The 12,365-nt window shown below is 45.7% G+C and overlaps 1 protein-coding gene across 4 annotated transcripts in view; it reads right to left on the bottom strand.

Moving 5' to 3' along the window:
• LOC115114706 (rho GTPase-activating protein 45-like) overlaps positions 1-12,365 on the bottom strand; it is a 17,445-nt gene extending 5,080 nt beyond the window's left edge. For 2 of the 4 annotated variants that reach the window (XM_029643168.2, XM_029643170.2), the window contains exons 1-15: positions 12,139-12,365; positions 11,064-11,466; positions 7,678-7,845; positions 7,473-7,557; positions 7,287-7,359; positions 7,103-7,181; positions 6,855-6,989; positions 6,559-6,620; positions 6,353-6,457; positions 5,978-6,058; positions 1,602-1,766; positions 1,344-1,481; positions 799-1,100; positions 414-601; positions 146-238 (exon numbers count right to left, since the gene is read on the bottom strand). In XM_029643168.2, the coding sequence (XP_029499028.2) occupies positions 146-238; positions 414-601; positions 799-1,100; positions 1,344-1,481; positions 1,602-1,766; positions 5,978-6,058; positions 6,353-6,457; positions 6,559-6,620; positions 6,855-6,989; positions 7,103-7,181; positions 7,287-7,359; positions 7,473-7,557; positions 7,678-7,845; positions 11,064-11,466; positions 12,139-12,225 (2,164 nt within the window). In that variant the 5' untranslated portion in view covers positions 12,226-12,365. The remainder of the gene's footprint in view (positions 1-145; positions 239-413; positions 602-798; positions 1,101-1,343; positions 1,482-1,601; positions 1,767-5,977; positions 6,059-6,352; positions 6,458-6,558; positions 6,621-6,854; positions 6,990-7,102; positions 7,182-7,286; positions 7,360-7,472; positions 7,558-7,677; positions 7,846-11,063; positions 11,467-12,138) is intronic. The other 2 variants (XM_029643169.2, XM_065013588.1) reach the window with 2 other exon arrangements.

Genomic DNA, 12,365 nt, shown 5'->3' with positions numbered 1-12,365 from the left:
GAAACACACATGCAATAAACTATTATATATCGTTGAATATTCTGAATGATACATTGCTGGACTCTTTTGTGTAATCTATAAATTGGTGAGGCTCTATGGTAGCTGTGCTGGAGGTTGACATTCTACTTTCTACATCAGGAGATACCAGTGTTGGAGGACTCCAGACCATAGACTCCTCCAAGACAGTCCGAGTCCTTCATCGTTGACGGCCAGGACTTGTGTGATTGGTGACCTTGCCCTTCAATAAGGACACATACCACCAATGAGCTTTCAAATGAAGCACCATAATGAAAAGTTCTAATCTTGGATCGTGGTTCCTATAAATCACATCTGTGGTTAGAAACGTGTGCTACTCTTCTTCTTAGACCATTAGAAAAGTGGATGACCCCTTACACGAGTTAATCAGGACTCACCACATCTCTGTGTGACTCCATCCTCAGCACCACCATCCTCGTCTGTGGTAGGTGTGGTCTCCGTGCTGATTGGTGAATCTGTGGGAGGTGTGGTCTCCGTGCTGATTGGTGAATCCGTGGGAGGTGTGGTCTCCGTGCTGATTGGTACATCCGTGTTAGAGCTGTTGTGGCGGGTGTGTCCAGACAGACTGATGAGGGAAGGAGAAAATGACATTGCCTCCTCCTGTAAATCATAGTAGTTGGTAGCCAACTAACTGGCCTGTTCTGACCCTTTGAAGGGTAACGCCACTTACAAAACGTTTCTCTGCACCTGGTATTTTCTGATCTCGACAACAATATGAATTACTGAAAGGTCAAACGTAAACAATTTCAAGTGGGAACAAACTGGTTTGATGAGTAGGGCTCGAAGTGGTAGTGAGCTGCAGGCTCTGGGTTCGACAGATGTCTGGCATCCTCTGTGCTCATGTAGAGATGTCTGGCGTCCTCTGGGCTCGTGTAGCGATGTCTGGCATCCTCTGGGCTCGTGTAGAGATGTCTGGCGTCCTCTGGGCTCTTGTGTAGATGTCTTGCGTGAGCGGCGTACTGTTGTCCCGGCTCGTAGAGCTTGGTGCTCTCACACAGAGTCTGGTAGTGGACTGGCAGCACTGCTGTCTGCATGTGCAGCAGCTGATAGTACGACACCGTGCACTGGGGAGGGAGACATGTTGTAAAGAACTACAACACCCAGGAATAAGCAATTCGATGGAGACAAATTACAATTTCCATGAACACATTTCGTCTCTCCCAAGATCTCTCGTGAACAGACTTCATGAACATAATCAAACCTAAAGGTGGATGTAGTCATGATTAGGACGTTTGATTGGTCAGTGCAATCCACCTGCAAATAAGTTGAGGGTTTTACTTCACTGACAGAGGCGTGAGTTGACTTACAGATCTGAGGGTGTGGTCTGTGTGTCTGATGACATCATGGATCTGTCTGAGAGTGCTGCCCTTAGTCTGCTCTCTCTCCTGGTGCCGTGCCTCCGCCTCGGATATACATGCACGATACACAGCCTCTGCCTCTTCAGCCTGTAGAGACACACATGGACCAGCCATTAGGTGCGATTCATTTTGCTCACCTGGCATAACTGAGTTGGCACTTCAGGATCTATGAAAAGGTCTAGGAAAAGGTCAGACTAGTCAGCTGACCTTGGTCCTGGCCTCCTCCTCCAATCGCTTCTTCCGGTCCAGAGCTTTAAGCCCGCCTGCTCCCCCTTGTAGCTCCTCCTCTGCCCGACCCCTGGCCTTGTCATACTCCTCACAGCGAATCATGTATGACCCTCGAGTTTTACGCATGACACTCTCAGCATCAGTCTAGGAACAGACAAACACACACACACACACACACACACACACATTAAATAACAATAATACATTTTATTTGGTGGATGCCTTTCAGGGTAATCAAGGATATCTTACATTACAAGTAGCCATTAAAAGCAAGTGTAGTACATAGTACTACAGGGGTTGGGAAGAGGATATGAACCTGGTTTAGGTAAGGGTTTAGGGGGTAGGGTTGGGTAGAGGATATGAACCTGGTTTAGGTAAGGGTTTAGGGGGTAGCGTTGGGTAGAGGATATGAACCTGGTTTAGGTAAGGGTTTAGGGGGTAGGGTTGGGTAGAGGATACGAACCTGGTTTAGGTAAGGGTTTAGGGGGTAGGGTTGGGTAGAGGATATGAACCTGGTTTAGGTAAGGGTTTAGGGGGTAGCGTTGGGTAGAGGATATGAACCTGGTTTAGGTAAGGGTTTAGAGGGTAGGGTTGGGAAGAAGATATGAACCTGGTTTAGGTAAGGGTTTAGAGGGTAGGGTTGGGTTGGGTAGAGGATATGAACCTGGTTTAGGTAAGGGTTTAGAGGGTAGGGTTGGGAACAGGATATGAACCTGGTTTAGGTAAGGGTTTAGAGGGTAGGGTTGGGTAGAGGATACGAACCTGGTTTAGGTAAGGGTTTAGGGGGTAGGGTTGGGTAGAGGATATGAACCTGGTTTAGGTAAGAGTTTAGAGGGTAGGGTTGGGTAGAGGATATGAACCTGGTTTAGGTAAGGGTTTAGGGGGTAGGGTTGGGTAGAGGATATGAACCTGGTTTAGGTAAGGGTTTAGGGGGTAGGGTTGGGTAGAGGATATGAACCTGGTTTAGGTAAGAGTTTAGAGGGTAGGGTTGGGTAGAGGATATGAACCTGGTTTAGGTAAGGGTTTAGGGGGTAGGGTTGGGTAGAGGATATGAACCTGGTTTAGGTAAGAGTTTAGAGGATAGGGTTGGGTAGAGGATACGAACCTGGTTTAGGTAAGGGTTTAAGGGGTAGGGTTGGGTAGAGGATATGAACCTGGTTTAGGTAAGGGTTTAAGGGGTAGGGTTGGGTAGAGGATATGAACCTGGTTTAGGTAAGGGTTTAGGGTGTAGGGTTGGGTAGAGGATATGAACCTGGTTTAGGTAAGGGTTTAGGGGGTAGGGTTGGGTAGAGGATATGAACCTGGTTTAGGTAAGAGTTTAGAGGGTAGGGTTGGGTAGAGGATATGAACCTGGTTTAGGTAAGAGTTTAGAGGGTAGGGTTGGGTAGAGGATATGAACCTGGTTTAGGTAAGGGTTTAGGGTGTAGGGTTGGGTAGAGGATATGAACCTGGTTTAGGTAAGGGTTTAGGGGGTAGGGTTGGGTAGAGGATATGAACCTGGTTTAGGTAAGGGTTTAGGGGTAGGGTTGGGTTGGGTAGAGAATACGAACCTGGTTTAGGTAAGGGTTTAGGGGGTAGGGTTGCGTTGGGTTGGGTAGAGGATATGAACCTGGTTTAGGTAAGAGTTTAGAGGGTAGGGTTGGGTAGAGGATATGAACCTGGTTTAGGTAAGAGTTTAGAGGGTAGGGTTGGGTAGAGGATATGAACCTGGTTTAGGTAAGAGTTTAGAGGGTAGGGTTGGGTAGAGGATATGAACCTGGTTTAGGTAAGGGTTTAGGGTGTAGGGTTGGGTAGAGGATATGAACCTGGTTTAGGTAAGGGTTTAGGGGGTAGGGTTGGGTAGAGGATATGAACCTGGTTTAGGTAAGGGTTTAGGGGGTAGGGTTGGGTTGGGTAGAGAATACGAACCTGGTTTAGGTAAGGGTTTAGGGGGTAGGGTTGCGTTGGGTTGGGTAGAGGATATGAACCTGGTTTAGGTAAGAGTTTAGAGGGTAGGGTTGGGTAGAGGATATGAACCTGGTTTAGGTAAGAGTTTAGAGGGTAGGGTTGGGTAGAGGATATGAACCTGGTTTAGGTAAGAGTTTAGAGGGTAGGGTTGGGTAGAGGATATGCACCTGGTTTAGGTAAGAGTTTAGAGGGTAGGGTTGGGTAGAGGATATGAACCTGGTTTAGGTAAGGGTTTAGGGTGTAGGGTTGGGTTGGGTAGAGAATACGAACCTGGTTTAGGTAAGGGTTTAGGGGGTAGGGTTGGGTAGAGGATATGAACCTGGTTTAGGTAAGAGTTTAGAGGGTAGGGTTGGGTAGAGGATATGAACCTGGTTTAGGTAAGGGTTTAGGGTGTAGGGTTGGGTTGGGTAGAGAATACGAACCTGGTTTAGGTAAGGGTTTAGGGAGTAGGGTTGGGTAGAGAATATGAACCTGGTTTAGGTAAGGGTTTAGGGGGTAGGGTTGGGTAGAGGATATGAACCTGGTTTAGGTAAGGGTTTAGGGGGTAGGGTTGGGTAGAGGATATGAACCTGGTTTAGGTAAGGGTTTAGGGGGTAGGGTTGGGTTGGGTAGAGAATACGAACCTGGTTTAGGTAAGGGTTTAGGGGGTAGGGTTGGGTTGGGTAGAGGATATGAACCTGGTTTAGGTAAGGGTTTAGGGGGTAGGGTTGGGTAGAGGATATGAACCTGGTTTGGGTAAGGGTTTAGGGGGTAGGGTTGGGTTGGGTAGAGAATACGAACCTGGTTTAGGTAAGGGTTTATGGGGTAGGGTTGGGTAGAGGATACGAACCTGGTTTAGGTAAGGGTTTAGGGGGTAGGGTTGGGTTGGGTAGAGAATACGAACCTGGTTTAGGTAAGGGTTTAGGGGGTAGGGTTGGGTAGAGGATATGAACCTGGTTTAGGTAAGGGTTTAGGGGGTAGGGTTGGGTTGGGTAGAGAATACGAACCTGGTTTAGGTAAGGGTTTAGGGGGTAGGGTTGGGTAGAGGATATGAACCTGGGTTAGGTAAGGGTTTAGGGGGTAGGGTTGGGTAGAGGATACGAACCTGGTTTAGGTAAGGGTTTAGGGGGTAGAGTTGGGTAGAGGATACGAACCTGGTTTAGGTAAGGGTTTAGGGGGTAGGGTTGGGTAGAGAATACGAACCTGGTTTAGGTAAGGGTTTAGGGGGTAGGGTTGGGTAGAGAATACGAACCTGGTTTAGGTAAGGGTTTAGGGGTAGGGTTGGGTAGAGGATACAAACCTGGTTTAGGTAAGGGTTTAGGGGGTAGGGTTGGAAATAGGATACGGACCTGGTTTAGGTATGGGTTTAGGGGGTACGGTTGGGTAGAGAATACGAACCTGGTTTAGGTAAGGGTTTAGGGGGTAGGGTTGGGTAGAGGATACGAACCTGGTTTAGGTAAGGGTTTAGGGGGTAGGGTTGGAAATAGGATACGGACCTGGTTTAGGTAAGGGTTTAGGGGGTACCGTTGGAAATAAAATACAGACCTGGTTTAGGGTACGGGTTTAGGGTAAGGGTTTAGGGTAAGGGTTTAGGGTAAAGGTGTGGGTTGGGGGGACACATAGGGATACATAGGTATAGTGAGAATGCACAGAATGGAGCGTAGGACAGAGAATCATAGAACACAGGCTATAGGTTATAGGCATCCTTGAAGAGGTGTGTTTTAAGGAGGTTTTTGAATGAGATTATTGTATCTGCATGTTGTATGTGGGGGGGGGATCTCATTCCAGCAGCTGAAGGCCCGGGCATCCATGGTGGAGAGGTGGAATGAAGGGGTGACAAGGAGACCAGTAGAGGAGGAGCGGAGGGAGCGTGAAGAGGCATAGACTGAGAGAAGGTTAGAGAGGTAGGTGGGTGCCAGGTTGTGGAGGGCTTTGTAGGTGAGGAGGCCTGTCTTTAAGTTAATAAAGGATTGCACAGGGAGCCAGTGTAGATTGATGAGGATTGGTGTGGTGTTCAGTTGATCTGGTGCTGGTGAGGATTCTGGCAGCAGAGTTCTGGACCAGTTGAAGTCTGTTGGTGAGTTTGGTGGGGATACCAGTGAGGAGAGTGTTACAATAGTCCAAACGGGAAGTGACCAGGGCATGGATGAGAGTTTCCTTGCTGGAGTGTGATAGCGAGGGGCGGAGCCTGGAGATATTGCAGAGGTGATGTCATCCTGGTGATGGTTTTTACGTGTGGTTCGAAATAGAGGGAGCAATCTAGAGTGACACCGAGGCTTTTTGACAGAGCGATTGGTAAACCATCTACTCTCACTGAAATATGGAATATCAATGTCTTTCTCATACATGACATAAGAGTGAGACATGATAACACGTACGCAGCATTAACCTGTCAAAGCAACATGGACAAGACATAGCAGTGACTTTACCAGTTTCCTCTGGGCCCTCTGCCACTGCTCTCCGAGCTCTCTGCGTCTCCTCTCATGCTCCTGTTTACACTGCATCAGAGGCTGGGCCAGAGAGGGGTTGAGATAGAGACATTATTTCACTTGTAATAATCATTGTAGGTGTGTGTGTGTGTGTATGTGTGTGTGTCACAGGCTGCTGAGGGAGGACATAATACTGTCTAGAACGGAACAAATGGAAAGGCATCAAACACCTGGAAACAATGTGTTTTAATGTATTTGATACCATTTCAATGATTCCTCTCCAGAGTCATTAACACAACCGTCCTCCCCAATTAAGGTGCCACCAACCTGCTGGTGTGTGTGTGTGTGTGTGTGTGTGTGAGATACTGTATCTACCTGTAGAACAGTGTGTATGGAGCCAGTGGTTTGCTGCACACCCACACTCTGCTCCAAGTCCTGCTCCAGAGCCAGAGAGTAGATGGAGAAGAATGGCATCTGGGGCTGAGAGAGAGAGGGAGGGAGAGGAGAGAGAGAGATTTGTGTGTGTTTATGTGCACGTATGTCCGTGTGTGTGTGTTTATTTGTGTGTGTTCTCCCATTACCTGTGCAATGCTCTGCTTACAGGACTGACACAGCCTCTGCAGACCCTTGGCAAACTCCATCTCTGGAAAACACAGACACAGAAACTCACACACTACTTACATACACACACTGCCTTGTTAGCAGAAATTGAAATAGACAACAAAAGGTTTGGCTCAGTTCCATTTCTGCCCCTAGATACTGGACATGTGGATGTAATGTAGTTGAAGCCCTAAGAGGCTGGGAACAACTTCTGATGGACACAGATAGAAGAGTAAAAGAGACAGAATAATTAGATGAGTCAAAGTGATCAACCCACCCAGAGCAGTCCTTTTCTCCACATAGCTGATAACGTCCTTCAGATATCTGGACACAGCCTTGGCATAGGAGAGAGCGGAGTCCACTCCTCCCTCACTGCACTGCAGTAGGAGGTCAACCTGCTCTCCACTCAGCACTGACACACACACACACACACACACACACACATGAGAATGTATGAGTATGACATGATTGGAAAGGGAAACAAAATGCTTAGACATCGAGGACAACATGTCATTTTGTACTTACTGCAGCAGTCCTGCTGGTCACTCCTCCCTTGACAGTCTTTGGCCTGGGCCGAGTCTAAGTCATACAGGTTCTCCATAGACTGCACACACACACACACCATCTCCGAGGTCACACAAATGCTTAGACTGAGCCATCCTTTACGATTAAAGAAAACATTGTTTGTTTTTTACACACACACACTCACCCTGCTCCTCTCTGTTAGCGGTAGAGACAGGAGGGTGCTGCTGTCCACTTCTCCCATCAGAAGTTCCGACACACTGAGGGAGAGAGAAGGAAAGGGGTGTAAAATAGGGAGAGAGGGGGAGAATGGGAAAAACCTTATCAATGTAGATCCTAGGGATAGTAAAGCAAAACACACACACACACTTACCTGCTACTGAAAGCCACAGCCATGGTCTCGATGGCTTTCTCAAAGTCCTGCTTACCCATGTCACTGCTGTCCTTGTAACTAAACCCTGGACACATCAAATCAAATACATACATTTGATCTCAGAACACTCTCAGTACACACACCACCCACACCTTGATCCACACACATTCCAACAGGTGTCCAGTTCTAACAGTAGAGCTCTGACCTTTGACCTTGGAGATGAGTGTTCCAGCAGCAGTGAGGGTCTCTACAGTGTTGAGGAGGGGGTAGGCACCGATCACCTGCCTCAACACACGCAACACCTCTCCCAAACACTCCTGGGCCAGGTCACGACGGTCCAGCTGCCTGTCTGAGAGGTTATCTATCTGCCTGTCTGAGACAGTGACAGACAGCTATGTTATTTATTTGTCTAGAACTAAAACTGAAACTAAACATAAAGAAATAAGAATGAAAAATTCCTAATTTGAGGTGATATTCATAATTGTAACATCAGTGCAGTGAGGCAACCATGCGAGTGATAAGGTTCTACTTTAAAACACAACTTTAAAAATGTACTATAATAACCTTGGATTATATGCTCACACACGTACACACCGCAGAATTTGGATTGAATTCAATTTTTTGTTAAATATCAGAACAAACATTTCCCAGAATGCATTAGATCAAACACGGCAGTATGGAAGGGAACAATCTAACATCTCATGACAAAGAAAAGTAATGTTTTACATCTAAATTATAATCAAACTAATATTTAAATTGATTTTTTAAATTTAACTAGGCAAGTCAATTAAGAACAAATTCTTACTTACAATGACGGCCTACACCAGCCAAACCCGGACAATGCTGGGCCAATTGTGCACTACCCCATGGGACTTCCAATCACAGCCGGTTGTGATATAGCCTGGATTCGAACCAGGGTGTCTGTAGTGACGCCTCTTGCACTGAGATGCAGTGCCTTAGACCGCTGCACCACTCGGGAATATTTGTATTCATTACATTAATAAATGGCATATCCTTACGATAAAAGATTTGTCAAATGAATGAAACTTTCATGTTTCACTTCTTAGTTGAATTGGTTTGAATTAAATTCTACTTCATTCAATTAATATTTTGCTTCCTGTAGGTTGAGGCAAATTCAATTCACCCCAACCCTGACACACACACACACACACACACACACGCACACACACACACACACACACCCACACACACACACACACACAAAGGAACAATATGTTATAGAAAATGTAGGTTATTTAAGCAATAAGGCACTAGGGGGTGTGGTATATGGCCAATATACCCCAGCTAAGGGCTGTTCTTAAGCACGACACATCGCAGGGGGTGCCTGGAAACAGCCCTTAGCCGTGGTATATTGGCCACTGCTTTATTCATATAAAAAATCAGATGTATTACTTTCTCCATGTGGTCATCCTCCCGAGGTACGGTATTGCTATTATAAACTGGTTACCAATTTAATTAGAGCAGTAAAAATAAATGTTTGTCATACCCGTGGTACACGGTCTGATATACCACGGCTGTCAGCCAATCAGCATTCAGGGCTCGAACCACCCAGTTCATAATAGTACATAAACAGGCAGTATAAACACACATATAATGAATCAAGCAAGAGACCATGTAATGAAGCACTGTTTACTGGGAAAAAAGAGAACCAGCACCAGTAGCCGTCATTGAAACACAGCTACTGTTATACTTCTCCTTTTGTGTGTGTTGTTTTTCAGTTGGGCCTTGGACGACTAAAGTGTGAAAACCAGGAACTGTAGGGCTGTTGTCTGTCACACTACCACTCTTGATGTAGGAAGTGGTGGTGGACATGGACAGCACGTGAACCAACTTTAAAATGTAGTCAAAATGCAGTTTGGGGCTGAAACGTCAATGTTTAAGAAAAATGTACTGTGTACTACTGCTTAGACCCCTAATTATTTAGGGGCCTAACTCTTTGTGAGTGTACCATCAGTTGGCTCTTGTTCTGTGGTTGATTTTAACACTCCTACCTCTGTTGTCATATTGTAATAACACACGTACCCACTAAGAAAAGTCTCTCTCTCTCCTCCCTTCATTCTCTCTCTTTCTCCCTTATCTCCTCGCCCTACTTGGAGACTGAGAACAGGAAGTTGCGATGAAAATAGCTGCCTGGACAGGAAGTGAAGTCACTCTGACATGGCTTAGTGGGTTCGTTCCAAGAAATGAGGGCTCTTTTGCATCCCTTTGATATTTTTAAGTAGAAATTGTGCACCAATATTGAATGTCAAAAGCCTGTTATATTCAATGAAGTGCCCTTTAATATAGACCACATGGAGAAATGAATAAATACAATTTTTATATGAATAAAGCAGTGGAGGATGTCTGCTGAGGGGAGGCTCATAATAATGGCCGGAATAGAGTGAATGGAATGATATCAAAGACATGGTTTTCATCTGTTTGATACCAATTCCATTCACTCCGGCCATTACACTCTATTCCAGCCATTACTATGAGCGGTCCTCTTCTCACCAGCCTCCACTGGAATAAAGACCTGCTAAAGTGCCAGAATTCAGCATTTTGTCCCTCTTTGACCCTCTGTGACTTCCAGGAATATTTATACCACTTAACCACAAAATGTCTCCATGTTTTCACCATCATTGTAAATCCCTAGTTATTTTGTTGCTTTGACAAAGGCATTTCTGAAGATTATTATTTATGTCATGTGATTAATGGGAAAACGTCCCTCATTTTAAGGTCAACCCTGTTACGTGAACTGAACTCTCATTTTAATTTGGTGAAACTATTCCTTTTTAAATAATGTTTTCAAAAATAAACATCTAATAGTCAAAGTGTAGTGTAAAAGCAGATGAGCTGGTTTTACTATTTTGGGTAATTTTCTGGTGTTTTGTGGTGGAAAACTGAGTGGGTCGAGCACAACAGGTCAACCATGTTACCCATAGATAGACAGGCTAGAAATGTTTTAAGCTTGCATTCAATTGCCCCTCCCTGTTGTACACAACAAGCTTCTATTTTCCCTGTCACATGGAGATGTATGGCTGATTTAAGGTGAAATCGTGAACCCTGTTACTTTATTTGGAACTTAATAGGCACTTACTATAGTACTTTTTTGAGATGGGATTTTTATTGTTATTAAGTTGAACATGTGGTCTTTATGACAGAATTATAGAATTAGGTGAAATCTTTTTAAAAAATCACCAAGTTACACATCTGAAAAGGCACCGAATAGGTGGAACGACCCGGCTTGCTAAATTCCAAATCGACCCCTAGTCCTCGTAATGTAAGGGTTCTGGGTTATAGGAAAGCCTGTGAGCTGTGTTTACACACCAGACAAATACTATAGTGCAGCGTACCTTGTGTGACATACTCCCTCTTCCTTCCTCAGTTTCGCAAGGCATACACACACACACACACACACACACACACACACACAACCTGGCTGGGACACACACAATGTTACAACATAACTAAGGGCCAGGGTTTTTTCCTTTCCATATGATGTGACTAAGAAAACTCTGAACTCTAGTTATAGGCTAAAAATAAGAATTTTTACTGGTCAAAAACTCCTGGCAATTATAATGCCTCTCTCACCTTCCCCCAGCACCATTTCTTTCAGTTTCTCCACAGCCTCAGCGAAGCAAGCCACGTCCCGGAGCAAAGAGGGGATGTCCTCCACTTCGATGCCCACCTCCGAGGCCTCTGTGGTGGGGCTGGAGGCAAGGCTCGCTCCTTTCCCCTGGGTCTTACTGAAGGCCCAGGCTCCAGCCGCCTGTAGGGGGAAGCCAGCCGCACTGGCATGTCGACTCAGGGCTGTGGGCCGTCTAAGGCAGGCTCCAAGGACAGGGGGAGGGCTGGTGGCCGTGGCCAGCCTGGGGTGCAGCAGACAGGTGGTAGTGGGGCAGGGAGGAGCCTGGGGGTCCTGGAGGGATGCAGGGAAAGGGGGGGGGACATCCAAGCCACCATCTCTAGTGGGTTGTTCCTGGAGGACAGATAGCTGGTGTTGAGACACACCAGAGGACAAGGGAGAGGTAGGGTGGGGAATGGGAGAGTGAGAGCCGGGTAGGTAGAAAGAGAGAAAGGAGAGGAAAGAGATGGGGTGAAGAATGGTGGTGATGAGTGATGACACAGATGTTACGACTAGAGGATGATGATGCTGATGATGAAGACAAGTGTTGTTGAGAAACCTGCACCTCTAAAACAATTTGAAAGGCCATGAGTCACAATGCAAAAGCATATGGAAAAAACACAGAAAGAGAAAGATGATTCAATGAGGATGACCAACACTGGAAAATTCCCAAACACTGACAAGTTGACTTATCATTGCCAGGTGACAGGTGTGTCAGACTGGAAGCCACGCCCACACCTGGCGGCATTGCAAAACATAAATCCCTTAAAGTTGGCATTAGCAAGCAATACACATGTAACGTAAAACAGTTTCCCCCTCAGGGACATTCGTTCTATCTTATCCTACACTACCAATGCCTGATGCAACTTCAAGTATATTTAGCTAGTAGCTAAATTATGTATATACTCGCGGGGCTTTACAAGCAGTGATATAAATTACGAAATTATTCAAACACGCAAACTCAGAAAACTATCCAGGACTGAGATGCAAATAGTCTTCATAAAGCTAGGCTAGTTTAGCTAGCGAGTTAACGTTACTTACTGTTGAGTTATGTGACCCAAAGTTTCCCCCAAGATTCTTCTTTGAAACTGAAGTTTTATTTAATTCCTTTTTCTTTCTATTGAACATTTTCAAATAGCATCCTATCTATTTTAATATAGATGTTACTCCATTGAGATTGAAGTCTGCTCCAAACGTCGCTTCCACAAATTCCCTTGTGCTGCCTGGATTGATTGCTTGGCTGGCTGTATCGAACTCTTTGGTTGTAC

This window comes from Oncorhynchus nerka, linkage group LG9b (genome assembly GCF_034236695.1).
Source record: "Oncorhynchus nerka isolate Pitt River linkage group LG9b, Oner_Uvic_2.0, whole genome shotgun sequence".
NCBI lineage: Eukaryota > Metazoa > Chordata > Actinopteri > Salmoniformes > Salmonidae > Oncorhynchus > Oncorhynchus nerka.
The sequence above is the reverse complement of the archived record's forward strand: the minus strand, read 5'-3'. Positions and strand labels throughout refer to the sequence as shown.